At 52.7% G+C, this 23111-nt stretch overlaps 8 protein-coding genes across 8 annotated transcripts; 5 read left to right on the forward strand and 3 right to left on the reverse strand.

Annotated features, from left to right (window-relative positions):
- Positions 1 to 99: 99 nt before the first annotated feature.
- On the forward strand, positions 100 to 2805 carry BDV14DRAFT_179310 (coronin). Its single transcript, XM_073769737.1, has 9 exons — positions 100 to 440; positions 494 to 522; positions 580 to 639; positions 705 to 847; positions 906 to 954; positions 1015 to 1118; positions 1174 to 1635; positions 1684 to 2380; positions 2449 to 2805. Exons 1-9 carry the CDS (start codon positions 407 to 409, stop codon positions 2701 to 2703), a joined length of 1833 nt encoding a protein of 610 aa, XP_073624908.1. The 5' UTR covers positions 100 to 406; the 3' UTR covers positions 2704 to 2805.
- Positions 2806 to 3349: 544 nt separating this feature from the next.
- BDV14DRAFT_203259 (uncharacterized protein) lies at positions 3350 to 6441 on the reverse strand (the record flags this gene model as incomplete). Its single annotated transcript, XM_073774244.1, has 6 exons — positions 3350 to 4376; positions 4436 to 5414; positions 5472 to 5742; positions 5805 to 6172; positions 6227 to 6336; positions 6398 to 6441. 6 exons carry the CDS (start codon positions 6439 to 6441, stop codon positions 3350 to 3352), a joined length of 2799 nt encoding a protein of 932 aa, XP_073624909.1.
- Positions 6442 to 7618: 1177 nt separating this feature from the next.
- nctA (negative cofactor 2 transcription regulator complex subunit BUR6) lies at positions 7619 to 9074 on the forward strand. The gene is made up of 3 exons (XM_073769738.1): positions 7619 to 7823; positions 7989 to 8504; positions 8565 to 9074. The coding sequence occupies exons 2-3, from the start codon at positions 7991 to 7993 to the stop codon at positions 8822 to 8824; spliced, it is 774 nt and encodes a 257-aa protein (XP_073624910.1). The 5' UTR covers positions 7619 to 7823; positions 7989 to 7990; the 3' UTR covers positions 8825 to 9074.
- A 168-nt stretch (positions 9075 to 9242) lies between these two features.
- Positions 9243 to 12248, forward strand: BDV14DRAFT_113042 (uncharacterized protein). Its single transcript, XM_073765720.1, has 4 exons — positions 9243 to 9320; positions 9396 to 9500; positions 9567 to 10459; positions 10507 to 12248. The coding sequence occupies exons 1-4, from the start codon at positions 9312 to 9314 to the stop codon at positions 12035 to 12037; spliced, it is 2538 nt and encodes an 845-aa protein (XP_073624911.1). The 5' UTR covers positions 9243 to 9311; the 3' UTR covers positions 12038 to 12248.
- A 192-nt stretch (positions 12249 to 12440) lies between these two features.
- Positions 12441 to 16553, forward strand: BDV14DRAFT_191912 (major facilitator superfamily domain-containing protein; the record flags this gene model as incomplete). Its single annotated transcript, XM_073771561.1, has 6 exons — positions 12441 to 12520; positions 13129 to 13797; positions 13853 to 14862; positions 15433 to 15676; positions 15755 to 16349; positions 16398 to 16553. 6 exons carry the CDS (start codon positions 12441 to 12443, stop codon positions 16551 to 16553), a joined length of 2754 nt encoding a protein of 917 aa, XP_073624912.1.
- Positions 16554 to 16762: 209 nt separating this feature from the next.
- Positions 16763 to 18986, reverse strand: ilv3 (dihydroxy-acid dehydratase ILV3). Its single transcript, XM_073765721.1, has 2 exons — positions 18772 to 18986; positions 16763 to 18706 (listed from the first exon to the last, which is right to left on the reverse strand). The coding sequence occupies exons 1-2, from the start codon at positions 18837 to 18839 to the stop codon at positions 16933 to 16935; spliced, it is 1842 nt and encodes a 613-aa protein (XP_073624913.1). The 5' UTR covers positions 18840 to 18986; the 3' UTR covers positions 16763 to 16932.
- Positions 18987 to 19710: 724 nt separating this feature from the next.
- Positions 19711 to 20020, forward strand: BDV14DRAFT_179323 (uncharacterized protein). The gene has a single exon (XM_073769739.1). It carries the CDS (start codon positions 19746 to 19748, stop codon positions 19992 to 19994), a length of 249 nt encoding a protein of 82 aa, XP_073624914.1. The 5' UTR covers positions 19711 to 19745; the 3' UTR covers positions 19995 to 20020.
- A 44-nt stretch (positions 20021 to 20064) lies between these two features.
- On the reverse strand, positions 20065 to 22725 carry BDV14DRAFT_179325 (putative protein kinase). Its single transcript, XM_073769740.1, has 3 exons — positions 22446 to 22725; positions 20874 to 22378; positions 20065 to 20822 (listed from the first exon to the last, which is right to left on the reverse strand). The coding sequence occupies exons 2-3, from the start codon at positions 22348 to 22350 to the stop codon at positions 20275 to 20277; spliced, it is 2025 nt and encodes a 674-aa protein (XP_073624915.1). The 5' UTR covers positions 22351 to 22378; positions 22446 to 22725; the 3' UTR covers positions 20065 to 20274.
- Between the last annotated feature and the right edge of the window lie 386 nt (positions 22726 to 23111).

The following is a 23111-nucleotide window of genomic DNA, read 5'->3' on the forward strand; positions in this document are numbered from 1 at the left end:
GGTGCGCTATCCTTTTTCAGGACTAGCGGTAACGGCGTCACAGACTTTCATTGTCTCAGGGTTCAATGCGCCGCTGACAACAGTTGAACAGTCTGTGATCTTCGTGAGATTGGGCCTTCTACTTGGTAATTAATGGTCCTGGCCTCTTGCGCTACCTCTGCTCAAGAGAGTGAGACGAGCTTCAGCGTCGACTGTTTCAAGGTGGTGGTGCTAGCAGCTTGCGGCCCCCCAGTAATTAACGGGGGTGTTCTATTCTTATACGGCCAACTTGAACTTATCGCCTCCAGAGTCCAGTCCTGCGCGGCCTTCTGGATTCCTCCCTCACCTCCCCGTTTCACTTCTACTTCCCTTTCTTGCATTGCTTTCCGTTTGAGCCTGTCCTTTGGTCCTTCTTATACCCAGCATCATGTCTGGCCGTTTCGTGCGTTCTTCCAAGTACCGTAAGCTTGATTCCCCCCTCTCTAGCTCCTGCCCGCAATCTGACAGGTAGCAGGCCACGTCTTCGGACGCTCAACGCGAAAGGTACTGTCGAACCCCTCTACAACCCATAAGTAGGTAAGTTGGCTCACAAATTTGCAGGATCAATGCTATGACAACCTCCGCGTCTCCCGGAACGCCTGGGATACCAACCTTGTCAAGGTTCGTCCCCGTTAACGCTCCTTAATCGTTCGCCGCCGCCCCCGAACCGCCTAACAAAGAGCTAGGTCAACCCTCGTTATCTCTCCGTAAACTGGGAAGCTGGCGGTGGTGGTGCTTTCGCCGTCATTCCCCTCAATGAGTTCGGCAAGCTTCCTGAGCGTATACCCCTTTTCCGTGGCCACACCGCTGTTGTCCTTGATACGGACTGGTAAGTAGCCACAATTGCCGCCCCTGTCGCATTTGGTATGGGGAGCCAACATCTTTAGGAATCCTTTCAACGACGAACTGATCGCATCCGGCTCCGACGATGGCAGAGTATGATCACCTTCGATAACAATTTCGATTGCATGGGCAACGGGACTAAACCTTGTATAGATCTGCCTGTGGCGAGTTCCCGAGAACTTCACGCTCTCCCCTGACGTAGATGCCGACGACATTGAAGATATCAAGCCCGTTGGAAAGCTTAGCGGCCACCCGAAGTAAGTCTCTATGCATTGGGCTTCAATGGATATCTGGACCTGACCCCTGTCATAGGAAGGTAGGGCACGTGCTCTTCAACCCTGCGGCTGAAAACATCCTTGCGACAGCATCCGGAGACTATACAGTCAAGGTCTGGGATATCGAGGCCGGTCAATCCAAGTTGACATTGAATGTTGGCGACATTGTTCAATCGCAGTCCTGGAGCGGCAACGGCTCCCTTCTCGTTACGACCTCCCGTGACAAGAAGTTGCGCGTATGGGATGTGCGTCAGGAACGTCCTGCCCACGAGGGTCCTGGTCACACTGGAGCTAAGAACAGTCGTTCCGTATGGCTCGGCGAGCGCGACCGCTTCGCTACCACCGGATTTTCCAAGATGAGCGATCGTCAACTCGCGCTCTGGGATATGCGCTCCCCTCAACTTCCCGTCGACGGTTTCAAGACCCTCGACTCTATCTCTGGTGTCTGCATGCCCTTCTGGGATGACGGTACCTCATGTCTGTACTTGGCTGGCCGAGGGTAAGTCATTGTTCCTAAACCTCGAATGTATATGGCTAACGAGCCCAGTGACGGTAACATTCGGTACTACGAGTTGGAGAACGACAAGTTTGAATACCTGTCGGAATACAAGTCTGCGGACCCTCAGCGCGGTATTGCCTTCATGCCCAAGCGTGGCGTAAACATGCACGAGAACGAAGTTACTCGCGCATTCAAAACCGTCAACGACACCTACATCGAGCCTATCCCCTTCATTGTTCCTCGCAGGGCCGAGACATTCCAGGACGACATCTACCCTCCTTGTGTTGGCCTGAAGCCCGCCATGAGCTCCTCAGAATGGTTTGGCGGAAAGGAGGCCATCCCTCCCAAGATCTCCATGGGCAGTCTATACGATGGCCAGGGCCTGAAGGAGGTTACCGGTGCTCAGGACAAGCCCACCTCCAGCCTGGGCGAGTCTAAGCCTGAGCCCAAGACCGAGCCAGAAGCGAAGCCCGCTTCTCCAGTCAAGAAGGTGCCCGAGCCCGTCCCCGAGCCCACCTCTGTTGCCCGCCCAGCTCCCTCCATGAAGGACCAGGGCGCCTCCATGGCCGCCATGGTCAACAAGTTCGCCGACGACGACGAACCCGAGCAACCCTCGGAATCCAACTTCGACGAACCCGTCAAGCCCGTCGAGCGGGCTACCCGTTCCCCTGGACCTTCCTCGCCCTCTATTAAGGTTAGCCCGCCTGCTCAGGAGGAACCTATCAAGATCCAGTCACCCACCTCGGTAAGCTCTCCCTCGTCATCATCCTAGATACCATCTCCCTTTTCTCTGATTCCTAACAATACCTCCAGGGCACATCTACACCAACCCGCTCTCCCGCCCCCAGCACCCCAGCCGCCCAACCCACCTCCCCGCTAACCAGCACCACCGGCTCCGTCACAGCCGCAGCCGCGCACTCCTCTACCTCTACCTCTAGCACATCCAACTCCACCACCGCTGACCTCCGCGACCTCATCGCCGAGCAGACGAAGCTCATCGTCTCCCAGGGCCAGCAGCTCCAGAAGCTGACCAGTGAGTTCGAGGAATTGAAGGCTAAGTTGGGCTAGCCTTTTTTTTCTCCTTTTACCTGCTCTGCTCCTACACTCTTCCTGGAACTTGGTTGGTGGATTGGATTGGATTGTGTTGTGCGCTTTCATTTTTTTTTTTTTGTACTTTAAATTATACATACTACATACATTATAGCTTTTTTTCTGATTGTTTCTTTGAGGGTTCGGTTCGCTTTGCTTAGCTTGTATGGCGTCAGTGTCGTTTGGGCTATTCTGTTTGTTCAGGTAGAGATGTCGAATTAGTGATGCCTAAGTGCCTTGTTTGTCCACTTAGTTTTCCTACACTAGCTTTTCAAGGGACTATGATCTGAGTCTCTGACTGGATGATACTTCTTCTATCCGGACCGTAAAGTCAAGTGTTTTGTTGCGGGGTTGTGGGGATATATCCTCTCGATATTGATAACTTCATTCATATTGTGGCTTAATGTTTAGCTATGACACGTCATTTTGCTCTACGCAAGCACACGGCTTTCATCCATAACATTTGTTTCCAGAAGCCTATTCTGCCAAATGAACGCCCCTTCTATAAGCTAACTTTTGTACATTTTGCATCTCACATGTTGTGCCGAGGAGGAGAAATGGGAGAGGTAGGTTGCAAGTGGTGGATGGGATGGAAGAAGAACAGAATAGATGGTAGAGAGGCGATTTAATCCCACCGATTGGCCTCCCTTTCCCTTTCGACCCTATCAGCCCTCGCAGATTCACTCTCATCCTCATACTTGTAATTCAGGCGACGGCCACTACGCTCCTGACGACTGTCTCGGCGGCGACTGGACTTGCCGCTCCCGCTATCTGCGTGCATTGCTTCGCGGCGCTGCTGTTCCTTGAGCATGCGCTCGCGGTTCCGTGCTTCGCGCTCTAAAGTGTGAGGGTCTTTCTCGGGTTCGTTGGATGGTTTAGAGGATGGTTGGGTCTTTTCTCTGCTGTCTCTTGTGCGGTCTCTGGAGCTGCGGATGTCGTCTTCGCGGCCGCGCTTGGTTCGCCGTGAATAGTGGTCGTCTTCGAGAGCAGCGGATTCGGAGCGGTCCCGGCGAGAGCGCTTGCGGTCTCTTTCTCGTTCTCGGGGGCGGTCGCGTTCTCTGTCGCGTTCTCTTTCTTTGTCGCGGTGGCGATCTCGGTCTCTATCTCGGTCACGATCACGTCGGCGGGAATCGCGGTCTCGTTCTCGCTCCCTATCCCGAGTCTCTTCCCGTCGAGTTGAGCGGGGCTCGGGGTTCCTGCTTCTGAGCTTGGAGTCATTCCGTTCTTCGGAAATTGAGGCTAGTCGGTCATCATCCCGGTCACCACGGCGGCTCATACTCGCGCTCCGACTGCGACTGCGGTGCCGACGAGATCTGCGCGAGCGACGCGAATGCCTGGATCGCCCTTCGTCTCTTCGGGATGATCTATGGGACTCGAGAGAGGGTGATCGAGTGCGGCCGTTATCTTCTGGTGCAATCCTCTCTTTCTCGTCGCGACGTGAACTCCTGTATCGATCTCGCTCGCGGTCATAGTCATCGCCGTTCCTTTCGAGACTCCGAGATTGCTGACGGTGTCGCCGTTGGCTGTGCGAGCGGGATTTGGAGGGCGGAGAACGAGATCTGCTTCTGGGCTTTGACCGAGATCTCGCTCTAGAATCAGACCGGGATGCAGATTGGGGGTTTTGATTGTCTTGAATTGACTCGGATTGCGGGCTGCGAGACAAGATGTCAGTATGCACTAAACAAGGAGTTGCCAAATGAGAAGAACTTACGTCTCAGAGGCTTCAGTGCCTCTAGCCGAGGGATGAGAGCCACGCCCTGGTTGGAAGCTCCTCTGTCGGAACACACTGGTATTGGGAAGACCCTGTCGCATGGCTCTAGGTGCAGCTGGGGCGCCCTCGACACCCGGTCCTCGAGGCTGCATGCTGTTCGGTTGCATGAATTGCTGTCCGCCGAAACTCCCGCCACGACCATGGAAACCTCCACGCATATAACCGCCGCCGCCTCTACCGAAGCCCTGGTTCATGTTAGGAGGTGCGCCCATTCCCATGTCCATGCCCATGCCCATGTTGAAGACGGCATCGGGTTGTTCCAGACTATCAATGGTAGGAATACCTTGCAATTGGCCTTGGTTCGGAGTTTGGCTGGGAACATCGTTGGCTCCAGGTCCGGATTCTAGGTTACCGTTGGACTGGTCATTCGGGTCCGTTGAGGTTGGATATTGGGTACCATCAGCCTCTTTCGCGGCGTTATCACCGTTCCTTCCCTCTGGAGGCGCTTCGCCGTCGATGGCGATTGCTCCTTCCTCAGGGTGTCCGTTTTGGTCCATGCTAGAGCCATCTTCAGCGGGATTGTTAGCATTATGGGGGAAATTAGACTGCATATGGCCACCGTAGCCGCCGCGACCACGGCCAGAATAGTACCCACGGCCGCGACCGCGGTAGTTACCTGTACCATAGTAGCCATTCTGGAACTCTTGGTTAGGATACTGCTGTTGCTGCTGCATTTGAGGATGAACTCCGTTGGTATTATATCCGCCAAATCCAGAGGTGTCCCCAAGTTGCGCGCCCATACCATTCGGGAAAGCATTTGGATTGAATTTATCTTGGCTTCCATTCCACATATTGTTCTGAGAGCCATCCCAGCCACCGTACATCCCCTGACCGTTGAAATTCATTCCCATGTTCATTCCATTCATGTTCATCCCGAAGCCCCCAAACATGCCCTGGTCCATGCCCATTCCAGACATAGCTATTAACGTGTTAGTTACGTCCGAAGTATAACGATGGTAAAATTTCTGAAACATACCCATAGGATTAGGGAAACCAATCATTCCGTTGCCCATGAATTGAGCCATCGGATTGGTGCCCCAAGCCATATTCGGGAACATCCCTGGGTTCATACCGAATCCCATAGTATTGGAAAGTCCGGCGCCGGACATAGCATTCTGAGATGCGTCTTGCTGAAATTGTTCAGTGGCTTCGTTCTCCCCAGTCGTTTCCCCTGCGGTTTCCCCTTCAGCAGCCTCGTTTTGCTCCGCATTAGCTGGTTGATCTTCGGAAGTGGCGACTGGCTCATCCTGAAAGGTCTGTTAGTCCTTATGCGCGCTACCGACTTATCTCTTCCAAAAGGATTAAGTACCTGGGTTATTCCGTTTGTCTCTCCCTGTTCCGCGCTAGGCTCGTTGTTTTCGGCGGCTGGAGTGGCAGTATCGGCAGGCTTTTCGGCAGACGGGGGTTCGACTTGGTTCGGTGCTATCCCATCTGCCGTAGCCGCTTCAATGGTGTTTGATTCTACCTGGGCATCTTGTGCGACCGGTGTTTCTTCTGTAGGCGCGGCGGCTTCGGGTGTAGCCGGAGATGCTGCCTGCCGCTCCTTCTCGCGTTTCTTCTCCTCCGTACGAAGGAAGGCCTTGAGGGTAGTCCGGAGGGCTTTGTTCGGTTTGCAGAGGCCAGACGAGAGAGGCGTGTGCGCGCAAACAGGGCACGTGTCCGGTAGTGATGCCTGGCCTAAGAATCTCGTAAGAACTAGAGCGACTAGTTTGTGTATATGTCGGCGCTTACAGTTTTCACAGATTGCCTGATCGCAGCAAGGGAGTTTAAAGGCATTCACTGCAAGCTTGTTGCAAATGGCGCAGCGCAATTTGAACGGAATTTCATCTTGAGTCAGGGTACTAACGGACCGAGACATTTTAGCGCATGTCACAAGAAATATAGTATCCAGCGGTGACTCACCTCGCAATGTCCATTAAGCCCGAAGGCTGAACCGCCGCAGCCATTGGTAAAACAAGCTACACGTTGGCAGCAAGCGCAGGGAAGAGGACTCGATTCGCAAAGTAATTATGACAAAGGAGCGCAGGCCGCAGAGGCAGAAGCGGGCGACATGACTCTAGTCAACCATGAGGAACATCTCCAACGGGCAATCACACGAGGATCAGCAGCGATGAGAATGAGGATCGAATGATAATAATCTGTCGCAACAAATGGATTTGGCGTCGCAGTGGAGGCGGGAGGCCCGGAGCGGAACAACGTCCTCCCTCTATGTATACTCAAGCCAAGTTATCGCGAGGCTGAGTCCTTGCAGTTCATGTTTGTGTCGCACAACGAGCTTATTTGGAGATTATATGCCTAATGAATTACAGCGAAGCCTAGAACGTTGTAGGCTGACAGAGGTTCTGCCTAGGCTGGAAATACGTGCATGCCAGTGACACCGACAATGAGCGAGGCTCCCTGCCATTCACCCCGCTGGACCTAGCGCATTTGTTCTCCATTTTTAGGGCAAGATATTGTATTCTATCAGAAACAAGAATGATGTGTTCAGACGCGATATCAGATTAGATCAAGTAATTTTTGGTCCCTCAGCGATGCCTGCCTCGAAGGGCAATAATGAACGGACTGCTGCGGAGGCGATACCAGACGCATGACGTGGAAGGTTTCAGCCTGGCACAGCGAGTCTGGACATCTCGAGGCTCTGTGTATCATCATGTAGGCGTCCGAGGTATGAAGGAGGAAGGAATAAACAAACACCAAACACAAACAAGCATCAAGGTCGCACTAGCAAAGTAGAAAACAGGACACTACCTGGACAAATTACTTGCATCATCAAAGAGCTTCAAAGCGGGATCACGCGCCGGAAGGCCAATAAGGGCTGTGTCCATCAGCAACGACTGTTTGGTTGCAGTGGCGAGTCAGAGTCATTACGGGAGCATGTGATGTAGGCAGAAGGGAGAGACTGAGATAGAGTAGATTCAAGATATGTAGGTAGATGGAGAGTTGAAAACTGGGGAAGAATACAGGAAGAGAGCAGAGTTGTATGAAGATGCCAGGAACAAAGAAAGGAGAGGTTGAGTAAGCAGGGTTCATCAGGAAAACAGAAAATTGATTTTTGAATTTGCTGATTTTTGTTTAAAATTAGCGCGGGCAGACAGGGTTAAAAGGGCTAAAAAGGTCCGGTCGCTCCCCCCGGAAGAAAGAAGGAAAGAATTCACTCTTTTTTCTGGCACCACTGCCACGCCCGATTTCCTTGGGCCCACGCACGAGCTTGGGCCATCAACAGTACATACAATAGTACTACTACTAGCATCAGATCAACAATCTCCATGTCGCGATCGGCCTGATTCCTTCGAATCACAAACATACGCATTCAATCGCCGCAGCTGAGGTAACTACGCCATTTTCTTCTATCGTGAAAGCGCACTCGTTGCCGCTACTTCCCCGTCGCGTCGACGCGCCATACTCCATACTCCATAATATAACATCGTCTATCACTTGATACGACTATTCACTATTCATGATCACCAACATTTGCTGAGACCGGATTTGCCAGCAATGACAGAGCAAGACAACTCTTACCGCCCACGTTCTCCCGACCTTTCCGCCTTGTCACCTACCATTCCCTCCCAACCCGTCTACCAGTTCGGGAACCCGCTCGCCCACCGCGCATCCTACGACGACTCGCCCTTCTTCACCCCGCAGTACCAACAACCCTCAATCGCGCCTCACCGGGCTTCCCAACAGTACATTCCTCCCTGCTCAGATTACACATTCGACTCCGACATGGCTCGTCGATCATCACGTCTTGCGCGCCCCGCTGATGCACCACCAGTCGAGTCAAAATACATAGATCCGCCCACCCCAGAGGAACCCCCAGAGCCCATTGAACCGATGGAGCCTGTCGAACATATGCAACCTATTGAGCCCATGGAACCTATTGAACCGCCGAAAATGGACCCCGCTGCTTCAATTGAGGTCAAGACAAAATTCCCGGTTGCCCGCATCAAGCGCATCATGCAGGCGGATGAAGACGTCGGCAAGGTCGCGCAGGTGACCCCTATCGCTGTTTGTACGTATACCGCTTTCCGACATTTTTTTACTTGATTCACGACACTGACCAATTCTACAGCGAAAGCACTCGAGCTCTTCATGATCTCCCTCGTCACAAAAGCTGCCAAAGAAGCGAAAGACCGAAATTCCAAACGTGTCACCGCGTCACACCTCAAACAGGCCGTTGCGAAAGACGAAGTACTAGACTTTCTAGCAGACATCATCGCAAAGATCCCAGATCAACCGCAGGGGCGCAAGCATGAAGACGACGGAAGCGATCAAAATGAGCAACCGAAAAGAAAGCGCGGCGGACGACGACCAAAGGAAGAGAGTGATTAGTTATGACTGGAGTCCTTCTGTTTCGTGATTTTATTGGGGCGATGGGTAGCGTTTCTTTTGTCTTTAGACCGGGATGGAGCGCATATTCTTCTGGCGTTGTGGGGGTGGGACGGCGTGGCATCTTCGATGTGAATAGGACTTAATCTTGGGTTCAATATCGCAACACTTGATTCTGAAGCCACCGATTATCTGGCTTCTACACCCACCATTATTTTTGAGGACCTTAGGACTAGTATAGTTTGTAGCTTGTAGAGTGCAGCTTGTACCTAGCGTGCATATTAGTGTATTTTCTAGCTTGTGATTACGCACTAAGCCCAATGGGGAACCACCGAGCTATGCCCCTTTTGGTTCAGGGACACCTCCGGCGGCGATGCTCTCTGGAGACTCTGGAGTACTTCCACTCTCCTCCCTCTTATCTCTCGATCGGCAGCCGTTCCCTGCTCATGCTTCTTCCTGCGAGGAAGTATCATGCCGCACTCACACCAAAATGGACTTTGTAAGTTGGCCCATAGCCTCGCCCAGCCTCCACGCGGCACGCGTCGCCTTGTGCTTCTCCTAATCAGGAACATAGTGGTCTCGAATAATAGGCGGCTCCCGCTCGTTGTCTAAGAGCCCGCGAGCATCCTCGCCAACAGAACGACTAACGGCCTTTAAACGGACATGTAACACGCTGCAGGTTAGTCGCTGGAATTGAAATACCCATTGATTGTTTCTTTTTCTGACGTGCCCTGCCCCTCATCAGCAAATATGGCGCTCCAGCAACTCAGCTTCCGCGGAGCAAGCTGCGATCGTACACGCGCGCAATTGCATCGAACGACTGAATTCTGTCCTCAGCGATGAATCTCGCGGTCCTGCTCCGCATCCTTGCCTGGCCTATGCGGCGTCTTCTCAGATCTTCGTCACCGTTACGAAACTCGCGCTTTCTTCCTACGATGAGTCTATGCTTCGCTCGGCGACCGTCTTGTTTAACACCTTGATCGATTCGGAGGTTGATGGAGTCGTTGATAACCGGTTATTTGCGCGTGCACTGGTAGACCTTGTCCGCAGGGCGGATAAGCAGTCGCAGGATATTGAAGGACGACTTGTCGAGCTGTTGTTTGGCGTTGCGAACAATATCCGCCTGCAGCCTAATATTCTTCCGGCCTGGTTTGCACCTCGAGTCGATGAGGAGGATCAAAATACCGGAGATGTCGAATTTGCCGGTACGATGAGAACGGATGACTTCCCATTGTTCTATCTGTTGGTGGAATATGTGCATCATGCGGGGAGAGCAGGCGATTTCGCTCGAACCGGTCTCCTATATTTGATAGAGACAGCATCGCGGTCAAAGGATTTGGAGCGATGGCTCATTGAGAGCGATCTAGCGACCTTGATGGCCACCGGGCTGGGAGCTCTGTATAGTCAGTTGGGCAGCCTAGCCTTTCATTCAGATGAAGAGTCTGATGTACCGCATATCATTTCGCACTCGGATCATGCGCAGGAACACACAGCTCTGCCCCCGGCACTCGGAGTGACCATGGATTCGTTTATGGCCTACCTCTTGTTCTGGCAGGACACGATTGACCACTGCAAGTCCGCGGAAGTCGTTGCCAGTTTGTTGGATCACTTCCAGGTCCTGTTCTTGGAACAGCTACTGTATGTTATTTATATCCTTTTAATGTACTTTGCTGACATGGAGTTAGATATCCTTCTCTATTAGAGTCGTCAGACGTCGAAGGCGGCTCAACAGCCGCAGTTCTCACCTACCTCTACCGTATTCTTACTTCAGTGGAGCAGGAAGACCTGGTGCAGCGGATTCTACACTTTTTACTTGCATCGACCTCCGACTCAGATGCGCAGATAGCGGAGAAGAAGAAGAACATGTCCGCTAGTCGGCGGAAATCGCTTGATGTGCTCACTGCCTTTTCGGAGGAAGCGGCTCGGCCATCACCGACTCTGTTCAACCTCCGAGACCTCGCCCTCCTCGGTCTTCAATCAACAAACCCTCAGACCGTTCTAGCGACATTACGGCTGTTGACTGTCATCCTGCAGCGTCACTCCTCTTTTGCGAGGTTCTTGATCCGAACTGTTCCCGGTCAGCACGCCAAGCAACGAACGGTTGGCGCATTGAACGCGGAGCTAGGACAGCTCATGACCATGGCCACCTCAATTATGGATGTGCCAAGCTTGGATGAGTCCTATGGAAACTATCTCAAAGACGCTACATGGATACTGGAATCGCGGCTGTACATTTCTCCAAATAACAATTCCGAATTCCTGCCTCTCGAGTTACGCCAAGAAGACCCGCTGGTTCTCGAGTTGTTGGACTGTCTAGAGAGTTTCTTCACCAATCCTGTGATTGTAAATTTGGCTTTAACGGAAGCCTTGATGAGCATAGCGTCTTCGCATCTCATGGCTCTTGACGGATGGTTGCTTGTCGATCCTGCAAAGTACACCTACCCCAAACCTGATGGCGCTTCTGGAGAGGCCATGGCAGATATACTCGAGCAGGTTCAATCTGTCTACCGTGGACCCTCCTGGTCATCGTCAGACGCACCGGCTCTGACTGCCGTTCTACGCGGACTAGTTGATCAAGTCCAAGAGTGGCGCAAGCAGGTACCAGACTTTGATATTCTGGTAGCTGCACGCCGAGGTCTTCTGCACGAGGATGACGAAGCGTCCGGCAACGCCGAACAGATTCCTGGGACCCCTGCTACACGTCCTGCAGACCGACCTTCATCAACCGCACCGCGAACACCCCAAATAGGCTCCGACTCACCGACACCACGCGGCAGACGCGGCCTTCGAGATCTTACCTCACCTCAGCGCAGTCTTGTCGGGTCTCCTTTACGTGAACCTACAACATTCCATACCCCGCCTCCACCCGAACCCACTGAATCCCGAAACGCCGTAGCAGAGGAACTGCGCAAGCGCTTATCGACGCCCTTCTACCCCGTCCAATCTGGCACCAAACCCGAGAACACCCCCGAAACCGACGCACAAGAGCAAGAGTCAGAACAGCCGGATCAGGCAACAGAGTCAGCTATAGCAGACGGAGATCAGAAATCCAAGAACGCTCCCGCAAGCCTCGGCCACGTGCTCACGAATGTCGTGATTCTGTACGAGTTTCTGCTCGAGATCTCGGCCGTTGTACAAGCGCGCGGAACGCTCTTTGAGGAGGCTGGGTATCAAGGTGTAGGATTGTTCCCAGAGACTGATCAGGCTGACTTGTGAAGCTGAGAGGCTAGTCATATGGAGTTGTGCAGGGTAAGGTTAGCCGGGCGTTCGCGGCTGGACCTAGCGGCGCCGGTGGAAGAGGTAGAGAATAGAAGCTTATGTCGATATTGAGCAAGGTTGATTGTACTTGCTATACCTATTGTATCATAATCGACTAGACATAAATGCTAGTACATATCACAGTAATGAAAACACCAAGATATGCCCGTCTTCAGAATGAAATAACTCGATCTGCACAGTGATTTTCCATGATTTTCGGGACAGAGTGGCTGTGGGTCACGTCAAATAAACGTCTCTGGGGCCAATTTTAGGAACAATCTCACTCTGAGCCACAACTACGTCCATCTGCCTATCTGACTATCTCACACGACCAAGTGAAAACTAATTCTGCCTGGACAAGATGGATATTGCTCCTATCATGTACTACCATGATACAAGATCGCCCGAGCATAAAGAAGTAGCAGAGATTGTTCTTTCTAGGTATTGTTCGCTGCCAGCCAAGACGCTCTACGTACCTGACTAGCGCACTCCTTTAATAACGACCAATGACGCCGAGTCTGGCCCCCATGCCAGCTGCAATAGATCCATGGCTGCGGTTTAGTCCAGTTTACTGTTCCAGTTATGGTATCCCGCGCTAGGATTCATTTTAATGACCACCTGGCGGCCATATTGCTTCTGCCGGTTTTATGTCTTATCTCACTCTGCATTCTTGTGCAGCCCCCCTGCGCTTCCGATTGCTCCGTGCAGTACGGAGTACATTGCATTGCCAATTGGACCGGCTGCTGCCACTGCCACTACCACTACCAGCAAACACTAGCCTACTCTGCCTTCAGGCCCCCGGACTCTTGTCTTTCACTGATTTCAATCTGACTGCTGCCATTGCGCGTCTTCCATCTGGTATGGATTTGGCCCGTTTTCTCTCTTGATAATTCATTCCTGCTTGTGGTGGGCAGCTCTCTACACACTTTACCTATCTATACGACCATCAAGAATTCAACTACGGAAAAGGGTGAATGGACCTGAACATCAGCCATGACCTCCCCTTACCACCAGCGCACTGAGCGCTACCGCGACGACACCAGTCCCAGTGCCAGCGCCAGCGCCAGCGAAGAAGATATCCCCTTTCTCTCAGCGCAAGATGGCGACCACACTCACTCTCCAAGTCAACCGTCCAAGGTCCCTGAACCACTCGCACCAGGGGCAATTCCAGTTCCAGGGCCAGGGCCCCGAAATGACACCCCAATCATCAACGGCGCAATTCGACGTCGCTTAATGATTACTCTGCTCCTCATGACCCTCGCAGTAGAAGTCGGCTTCGTGATGGCCGGCGGGCCCATGACGAGAATCTACGAGTCGATCGTTTGCAAGGACTACTATTCCACCTATGACCCCGGCAAACTCACCCTTGGCGCCGACGGCCAAGTCCCCGAGGAACTGTGCAAGGGGAAGGAAGTGCAGAGTGAAGTTGCGGCTGTCAAGGGGTACATGGAGTTTTGCGAGGGGATGCTGAGTATCTTGCTCGCGGCGCCGTATGGACTCCTCGCGGACCGATACGGCCGGAAGAAGACGCTTTGTTTCGGCATCCCGGGGTTTGTGCTGAATTGTATGATTAATTTTGGGGTGATGTGGTTCTCGGACATTTTTCCGTTGCGCACGGTTTGGGTTTCTTGTATCACGTTTGTTTTTGGGGGTGGGCCGGTGGTCACTATTGCGATTATTTATACGATGATGTCGGATGTTACAACTGAGGAGGAGAGGTAAGATTTGCTATCCAATGTCCGTCTGCTGGAGGGTATACTGATTTGGACTTAGGGCCGTGATGTTCTTCCGGTTCGGAGTCGCGAGCATGGGCGCTGATTTTGTGTCGAGCGCTGCGAGTTCATGGCTCATGACGTTGAATCCATGGGTCCCGCTTGCAGTTGGATGGAGTCTTACGGTTGTAGGTGTATTCATGGCGATGTTTTTGCCGGAGACGAAGAACGCCATTACGCCCCGCTCATACGAGTCGGATTCAGGAGAGATGGAACTGAACCGAGTATCGGCCGCCGACGAGCCCAAGATCTCGATATCATCGGAGAAATATGTCCTTGAGCCGGAAGACGACGTTGACCTGGGAACCCCCTTCGTGAGACAGAGGTCACACTCGCGCCTGTCCTTGCGATCTATTGGCCTTCTTCTCCGCTCATACCTCCGCCCATACGCCTTTATCCTACGCAACAAACGAATCCCGCTCCTCCTCACAGCTTTCCTCGTCTACCGTCTAAGCCGCGGCTCCTCCTGGTTCCTGGTGCAGTACATCTCCTCGCGATACAGCTGGACCATCGCACAAGCGAACCTCCTCATCTCATTCAAACCAGCACTCACGATCCCACTATATCTGTTCATCATCCCATTTATTTCGAAACATATCCTGCGCGGCATGAGATCAAACATGAAAGATCTCACCCTCGCCCGTGCAAGCATCATCTTCCTTGTAATCGGTACGCTCGGAATCGGTCTCTCGCCGAGCGTCGCAACGGTCATTCCTAGTCTGCTTGTCCAAACGTGCGGGTCCGGGTTTGCGTACTTGGCTCGATCACTCATTACGACACTAGTCAAGCGCGAGGAAACAGCTAGATTATTCACAGTTATTGAAGTGCTACAGGCTATCGGAAACGTCATTGCTAGTCTATCCATCACTAATGTGTTCCAGCTGGGACTGGAGCTTGGTGGACCGTGGGTTGGACTTGCCTGGATGATGACTTCCACGGCGTTTTGCCTTGTGGGAGTGGCTATTTGGCGGTTTGAGTTGCCGCCGGTGGAGGACAAGATTGAGGAGCATGGTGATTGATTTCTGATAGGAAATATGTTCTTTATATATATAGGATTCTTGTATATAGATCTGGTGTAAATAGACTGAATTAGCGGCATATTACCATTGTTTCTGTTGAAAGATCAGGATCCATTACACTTTTTATACTGCGTAAGATATCGCAGCCTCAGACACAAGGCACCAAGGCAGACACTCACATGCTCAAAAGACAGCACTACTAATCTACAGCTCAACCCAACAGCCCCAGTGCTCCCTCTCTAGCACCGCAGTAGTCCACTCGATTTCAATCTCGCCTGCTGCCTCCAAATCAAGCAGGGACAAGGGCTCTCCAACATTCACTATCACCCAACACCCACCGACAACAACATACATATAACCACCCTCCCCACCGCACCAAATGGCCATTTAATTTAGCAATCAGCACAGCTTCGTTAGCGGCGCGTTTGACCTCCAGCATACATTAACCCCGGTCTATCAAATGGAGAAATTCTCACAATTCCGCGATCGAGGTTTGACGCCCCATTGCTCCCTTTACCATCTTTATCCCGAGACTGACAACTGGTTTGTTCGCTTGCTACAGGCTCCGGCATCGCACCCTTCCTCCCCGTCCCGCTACAGCCTGCGCCAGGGTGCTGCCCCCTCCCAATCCGCGCATTCTTATTCTGTTTCCGGCTGCCGTTCTTTATACTCATATGTGGCTGTTACTTCCTCATCCTGCAATGGCTGCCCATTGGGTCACTAGGGAAGAAGGCTTCGCTTTGGTCTATACTCGGTATACCAACGATATGGTGGGTTGATTTGCAAGTTGATGGGGTGCGAAAGGGGTGAGTTGACACTTGAGAACATTGCGCATGGCTCCACGAAAAGAAAGGCAGGGAATTAATGGTATATGGTGTAAGCAGGAACCTCTCAAAACAACAATCGCGCCTTCCAGGCCCCGGCTCCATAATCGCCGCCTCATTCACGTCCCCCATCGACGCGCTTTATTTGGCTGCTATATTCGACCCAGTCTTCACAGCTTCATACCCCGGTTCTAAAGAGGTAGAACGAATCTCCCTCCTCACGGCAATCCTCCGCGCCCTAGCCCCTCCCCAACTCCACCCCCCGCGCAGCGCAAAATCGAAGCTGGTGTCCCTTGAAAAGTTGAGAAACGCATACCCCAATCGCCCCATCGTCTCATTCGCAGAATGCACGACGACAAATGGTCGGGGCATTCTTCCTCTCTCGGCCAGTCTAGTGAATGTCGATCCGACGACGAAGATATTTCCCGTTTCGCTGCGGTATTCGCCGGATGATATTGTTACGCCTGTGCCGGGGAAGTATGTGAGTTTTTTGTGGGCGTTACTAAGTAAACCGACGCACTATATAAGGGTTAGGATTGCGGAGCCGGTTGTTTTGTCTGCGACTGGTACGGGGTCGTCGGTTAGTGATAAGATGCGGGAGTCGACGTATGGGACGAATTACTTTGATGTGCTTGATGAGGTTAATGATTCGAGGGTTCAATCCCGGGGAGCTGCGAAGAGAGCAGCGGGAGAAGAAGAAGAGGGGGCGGATATTAACCTTAGCGCTGCTGAAAGGGGTTTTCTTGATTCTGTGGGGGAGGCCCTTGCGCGCTTGGGACGAGTGAAGCGCGTGGGGTTGGGGGTTAAGGAGAAGATTGCGTTTGTGAGGGCTTGGAGGGAGAAGCAGGGGCGGTGGTAGGGTTGTTTGGTTACTGTATGTATGGGTTGATTTGGGTAAGTGGTTGTTGTTGTTGTTGGTGTGATAGATATAAGGGTAATCTGAGGCATGGATATGTGGATATCGAGGAGGATATAAGTACTTACAACCATTATGTACCTAGATGATAATATAGCTCACGCGTCACGGTCGAAGATACTCTTATATATACTGCCCTACGAACTGATACTGATAAGACATAAAAGTTTGAAAACCAGGTTATCCATAAACCGAATATAAAAAAAGCTTAACAAAAAGAAACGCTTTTAGTTCTCTAAACTAAACCAAGACGACCTGTAGTAGCAGTAGCTAAATTAAAGTACCTATACATATCCCCAACCCAACAAATGGATGCAACCGCTTACTCCAAAGCATCAGTAATACACCCCGTACTCGCATCCTTGACATTCCGAGCATACTTCCCAAGCGTGCCCCTTAGATTCAACCCCGTCACCGGCAATCTTCCCTCAACACGATCAGCCTCCCACGCCTTCCGTCGTTTCGCGAGCTCAGTCTCTTCAACGTTAAGATCCAACACGCGCTTGTCAGCATCAATGGTAATAACATCGCCATCCTTAACAAGACCAATGGGTCCACCGACAGCAGCCTCAGGAACAATATGTCCAATGAGGAAACCGTGAGATCCACCACTGAATCTTCCGTCCGTAATCAAGGCACAAACGTTACCGAGACCAGCGCCCATAAGCGCAGACGAAGGCTTCAGCATCTCAGGCATACCGGGACCGCCCTTTGGACCCGTGTACCGAATAACAACGACGGTCTTTTCGTCCTTGGGGATTTGGCCGGCCTCTAGGGCTTCGATGAAGAGGTCTTCGTGGTTAAAGACTCTAGCCTTGCCGGTGAATACTGTGCCCTCCTTTCCGGTGATTTTGCCGACCGACCCGCCGGGGGCGAGAGAACCGCGGAGGATCTGGATGTGCCCTGTTTCCTTGATGGGGTTGTTGAAGGGGCGGATAATCTTTTGGTCGTCGGGGAAGTCGGGGACTTTGTCGAGGTTCTTGGCGAGGGTTTCTCCCGTGACAGTCATGCCCGAGCCGTCGATGACGCCTTCCTTGAGGAGGAATTTCAGGAGCGAGGGTGTGCCGCCGATGTTGTGCAGGTCGGCCATGACGTATTTGCCTGAGGGCTTAAGGTCTGCGAGGAAGGGGGTGCGGTCTGAGACGGCCTGGAAGTCGTCGATTGTGAGCTTTATGCCGACGGAGTCTGCGATGGCGAGGAGGTGCAGGACGGCGTTTGTGGAGCCGCCGGTGATGTTGACGACGATCATGGCGTTTTCGAAGGCCTGGCGGGTGAGGATGTCGGAGGGGCGGATGTCCTCGACTAGCAGGCGCTTGATGGCGTCTCCGGCGCGGAGACACTCGTCGTATTTGGCTTGGGATTCGGCGGGGTTAGAGGAGGAGCCGGTGAGTGTCATTCCCATGACTTCAATGGCCGTCGCCATTGTGTTGGCTGTGTACATTCCTCCGCAGGCACCGCCGCCGGGGCAGGCGTTGCGGATGATATCGAAGCGCTGCGGCTCGTCGATCTGGCCGGAGATGAACTGGCCATAGGCCTGGAAGGCGGAGACGATGTCGATGTCTGCGTTGTTCTGCATGGATGCGCAGCCGGGTTTGATGGTCCCTCCGTAGACCATGAGGGAGGGGCGGTTGACACGGCCCATAGCCATGAGGACACCGGGCATGTTCTTGTCGCAACCGGGGATAGAGATGTTGGCGTCGTACCATTGTCCGCCCATGACCGTCTCGACGGAGTCCGCAATCAAATCACGAGACTGAAGAGAGAATCGCATGCCACTGGTTCCCATGGAAATACCATCAGACACACCAACAGTGTTAAACTGGTACCCGACGAGTCCGGCCTTCTGCACACCCTCGCGCACCTTGTTGCTCAGGTCGAGCAGGTGCATGTTGCACGGGTTTCCACTGTACCAGACCGACGAGATACCGACCTGTGCCTTGTTCATGTCTGCTTCTGTGAGACCCGTCGCGTACAGCATTGCCTGCGAGGCACCCTGGGAGACGGGTTGTGTGATGTGGCGGGAGACCTTGTTGAGGACGGGCTCATCGTCTTTGGGGGAGGCTTTTGAGCGGGGGACTGTAGTTGAGAGGGGGCGACTAAATACAGAAGATCAGTAAACAGTCAATTGAAGATAAAAACACGGGCAATGGAGGGGACATACATGGCAGCACGGCCAGCCAAGCTCCGAAGAGCAGAGGGCATGCGGCCCCTAGTCTGAGAGAGAAGCATTCTGATCACAAGTGGTTCAATGCGCAATGCTCAATGCGTTGTCAGCACCGAATACCGAATGATCAGAGGCTTAAATAAAGAAGCCGGGGAAGCAAGCAGCAAAACAAGTCGGAGAAGTGAGCGAGCAGGAGTCACAGTTCAGAGCAGGGACAAGCTGAAGGTAAAAGTGACGGAGATCTGAAGTTCTCCGCAGCGAAGTCGGGGCCGGAGTTGGCCAAGGTCTCCCCGAGCACCAATCACACAGCGAGCTTACTAACGATCCACTCTGCTGGGATGATTTAACTAGTAATGCTTGTTTATAACTCTAGCATACTCTGGAGTATCTAGAATTCTAGATCTACTCTTTGGTTTACGAACACAGCTTCTTTGAGGGGTCGGGAGCTATGCGCTGATAACCTGGCTGAAGTTACTGACCTTGTGTCAATGAACAGACCCGGAGTATCCGGTTACCAGGAGTATACTGCGAAGAAACCAGAGCTTGATCTAGTATTGTATGTAGTATGTACCTTCTATCGCTCGCAAGACGGTCCTTTAATATTAATACAACCGTTCCATGGCAGGGATTAGATACTAAGGGCCGCATCGAAGTCCGTCCACACCGCAATCCTTCAGATCTTGTAGCCTGAGCCCGCAATTCCGCAAGCACTATCAAGCGGAGACCTGTGCTCTCTCCGGATACCCCAGCATCCAAACAAGTCATGCAAGCAAATTCCATGACCATATTCAACCAGATGAGCCCTTTCAAGAGTCAAGACCCCTACGTCAGCCTTCTAGAAGTTACAGTCAGCATAACAAGAGTCATCTACATCTCCTCCCGTCCCGTGTCATATAAAAGGGCAGACACTTCCCACTAGGCCATCACTTGACGTTAGCATTGGCACTTTGAACAACGGTCTGACAGTTCAAATGGAGATCCTTCATCTGGGTTGGACATTGTACCAGATTGTCTCTTGGGAAGTGAATAAGTCTTATTTCTTTAGTAGAAAGAATCCTGATATGATGTGGCTGGGCAGGGAGACTTTCTCGGCCGCTGAGAGAATATTACTTGAGGATGTTGCTTGGAAGTGTTGGGTGGATGAATATAGCAATGTGGAGCATATCAAACACGAGGCTGGACGGGTGCTTGATCATGGTACGGTGGGGGTAAGATCTTGACTTTAAGTCAGCTGCGACTATACATACTCGAATCTACGGTATATCTTTAGCTACTGCCACAGACACGGTACAGAGTACATCGTTTAGAATTTCTAAGGGTATAACATCAGATCTAGCCAAGTCTCATAGCACATTCGGCGCTTTCGCCGACCTAGTAATCATGCATCACATCGCGAAGTGTCAAAATCAGTAGACGCGGGAAAGAACAAAAAATGAAAAAGAGTAAAAACTCAAAAGAGCAAAAGAAACGAAGATAGTACAGAAAGAAGACGAGACCAGCTCAGGGAACTTCTTTATCGCCGCGCTTCAAACCACCGGGGACATCAATCGCATCCCGCACCCATTCCATATTAGCAATCTCGTCGAGACCCTTGCGTTTCGTGCTTCGTTTCAGGAGGGACTCCACACAGTCTCTGGCCCCCTCAAAGCAGGCACCCTTCTCGGGGTCCCATTCGCCGTCGCTGTCGGCGAAGCGGTACCATGACCATTCGCAGCGAGCAATGCGGTGGGGGGTTCGCGCGCGGAGTTTAGCTGGGTCGCCCCGAGTTCCGGGGAGGGCGTCAAAGGGAAGGCGGGACTCCATCATCGCGTAGAGAAGGACACCGAGTGCCCAGCCGTCGGTGGAGCGGCCGTCGTAAGGCTGACCCATGAGAATCTCGGGAGCTGCGTAATCTTCGCTACCGCAGCGAGTCTGAAGGAGGGGGCTCTCCGGGGGTTCGGGAATACGCCGTGAGAGACCGAGGTCGCTTACGGTTACTACGGCGCGATCATACGTGCGCCAATCGGTGATCTTCTGCAGTGATTCTGCAGGGAGGTTGACCAGAACGTCTGCATTCGAGTCAGTTTCTGTCCGAGCCCAGTAAGTTTTGGGAGGCTTACTCTCGAGCTTCAGGTCACGATGGACCACATAGTTCTCATGCAAATGGCGCACAGCGGCCACTAGCTCGGCGAATATACGGCGGATGAGGCCAGGAGTCAGAGGTCGAGTGTTGTTCGATACAAATTCGAACAAGTCACCACCCGGACAATAGTCTAGCACTAGCAAAGCGCGCTTGTCGTCGCTTCCAAAGGCCTTCAGCTGCACCAGGGACGGGTGGTTCAAGGATTTCAAGATTTCTACTTCACGCTTGAGCGACACCTCCAGACGCTCCTCATCAGCGCCACCCGCTGGACCGTGGTCGATAATCTTGATTGCAACCAGCTTCTGGGTTGAGCCAACGGCATCATAACTGCCGTTACCGTGGTCGGTCCCCTCAAGACGAACAGCCAGAGAGACCTGGCTGAATGTTCCATGCCCAAGCTGTCGCAGCTTGCGATACAGTCGAGGTGTCTGTGTGCGAGTCGAGCGCACAGAGTACAGCTCATGTGTACCCTGCGAGTCCGAGGTATGGATAATGACCGGTTCGTTGTCGGCGCCAGTTCCGCTGCTTCGTGGAGGCGAAGGTGGGCGAACGGCGGGCAAAGCTATACCGCGATGGACCGCTAGATATTGCTCGCGGTGCAAGTTGTTGGATTTCGAGTCGGTACTCGATGAGGTGGTGATACCTTGCGGTACGCCGGTACCGGAAACAGCAATCGGACGAGGCTTAATCACAACGTTTCTGCCTGGTGGTACGTACTCGCTTAAACTGCGGTTGCGCGTATGCCTCGGGACGGCCGGTGTGTCCAATTTCTCTGTGCTTGGTTTCTCAGTGGCTCCAGAAGTCTTGCCGCGCGATCGCGGACGATCCATAGGTCCGGGTAGAGAGAACTGCGACGGATCGCTGGGTCGCAAGCTCAAACTCGAGCCAGTCCTCGAGACGATCGAGGAAGTTCGCGATAAACTCTGCGAATTGCGACGCGCAGGAAGTCTCCATGGCGATGCGCCACCGATAGGCGACGGTAAAGGTGTGATATCTCCCATGGCCATTAGTTGAGGAGACGACAGAAGGGAAGCTGGGGAGAGGGATCCCCCACTGTGAACTGATCCAGCCATCACGGCGCGTAGGCTCGGTGTGCGATTTGGAAGGCTGCTGGCAGAGGTGCTGTGGTGGACGAACAGATCTGCCTCGCGATGGGGACTCAACCGATGCGGACTGCCCGACTGGTGGCGGGTGTTCGAGATATCGGTTCGTATCTGCAGTGAAGGCAGCTGGTACTCTTTGTAGACCACATCCGGAATCGAAATAGGCGAAGAGTTTTCGGTGTACAAAGGCGCGACATCGAGACCGAGGCCGTCGGGGCCTGGATTCACGGGGGCCGTTGAAGGGAGCTCATTGTCACTCGAGACCGTTGGCGCGCTATGCCCGTGTAACTCGGGATTGTGACCACCGGACCCTGACCTAACGGTCGGCTGCTGAGGTTCTGGGTGAACCATCGAACGAGAGAGTATGGAGCCTGGAAAGCTGCATCTTGTATTAGATGACCTTGTTCGTCGTTAAACGAATCTAACGAAGCCAAAGCGAGCCATACTTGCGAGTCCGTGCGGGAGAGATCGGGGAGTTCTCAGCGAGCTCCTCGGGTCAAACCCAGTGGAGGTTGATGAACCTCACTAGAAGGGGAAAACGGGCGAATCAACGATGACGGCTTTTCAGCACATCAGGGCGTCTTGACTCGAGAGGACGAGAGTTCGGTCAAAGGTTGGAGAGATCAAAGAACAAGGGCGCAGGCAGAGGAGCAAGGCAGGAAGGAAGTTGAAAGCGGCTGGGGGGCCGAGTGTAGTAGTAGTTAAAGCACAGTCACGCAGACAAATCAAATCAAGCAAAGCAAAAGCAGCGACGTAATCGGCGCGGAGTAAGATTGCGGCAATATTAAATATATTAATAGCACGGGCGGCGTAGTTTAAGTCGAGAGTTAATGCAAGCTTGGTGTTGAACAGGAAAATTTGGCTGGTGCAGCGGGGTCAGCTGATTCCTTGAAATGCGCTTCTTCTGGCGAATTCTGGTCCAGATGCGTCCGGTCGACGTAAATTGCGGGCTGGTCCGGTTCTTCTTCGAGTCTAGCTGTCCCCGCATAGTCTTGTTCTGCCTGCAATTGGAAGGTCTATTGCCTGTTCGGGGCCACAGCCCTGCCAATCTCGTCTTGCTGTACCCGTGACTACCGCAATACGTACGCTCGGAGATCCCAATCTCTGGCTGT

The sequence above is a fragment of the Aspergillus stella-maris genome (assembly GCF_047715825.1).
Source record: "Aspergillus stella-maris strain CBS 113639 unplaced genomic scaffold BDV14scaffold_57, whole genome shotgun sequence".
Lineage (NCBI taxonomy): Eukaryota > Fungi > Ascomycota > Eurotiomycetes > Eurotiales > Aspergillaceae > Aspergillus > Aspergillus stella-maris.

Coding starts and splice junctions, on each gene's coding strand:
- ilv3 (XM_073765721.1), bottom strand. CDS start 18,839: ATGCTTCTCTCTCAGACTAGGGGCCGCATGCCCTCTGCTCTTCGGAGC. Junction 18,707..18,771: donor TTGGCTGGCCGTGCTGCCAT/GTATGTCCCCTC, acceptor TTCTGTATTTAG/TCGCCCCCTCTCAACTACAG.
- BDV14DRAFT_179323 (XM_073769739.1), top strand. CDS start 19,746: ATGGAGATCCTTCATCTGGGTTGGACATTGTACCAGATTGTCTCTTGG.
- BDV14DRAFT_179325 (XM_073769740.1), bottom strand. CDS start 22,350: ATGGTTCACCCAGAACCTCAGCAGCCGACCGTTAGGTCAGGGTCCGGT. Junction 20,823..20,873: donor TCGTGACCTGAAGCTCGAGA/GTAAGCCTCCCA, acceptor ACTCGAATGCAG/ACGTTCTGGTCAACCTCCCT.
- nctA (XM_073769738.1), top strand. CDS start 7,991: ATGACAGAGCAAGACAACTCTTACCGCCCACGTTCTCCCGACCTTTCC. Junction 8,505..8,564: donor GGTGACCCCTATCGCTGTTT/GTACGTATACCG, acceptor CCAATTCTACAG/CGAAAGCACTCGAGCTCTTC.
- BDV14DRAFT_179310 (XM_073769737.1), top strand. CDS start 407: ATGTCTGGCCGTTTCGTGCGTTCTTCCAAGTACC. Junction 441..493: donor CGTGCGTTCTTCCAAGTACC/GTAAGCTTGATT, acceptor GACAGGTAGCAG/GCCACGTCTTCGGACGCTCA. Junction 640..704: donor GGGATACCAACCTTGTCAAG/GTTCGTCCCCGT, acceptor ACAAAGAGCTAG/GTCAACCCTCGTTATCTCTC.
- BDV14DRAFT_113042 (XM_073765720.1), top strand. Junction 9,501..9,566: donor GGACATGTAACACGCTGCAG/GTTAGTCGCTGG, acceptor GCCCCTCATCAG/CAAATATGGCGCTCCAGCAA. Junction 10,460..10,506: donor CTGTTCTTGGAACAGCTACT/GTATGTTATTTA, acceptor ACATGGAGTTAG/ATATCCTTCTCTATTAGAGT.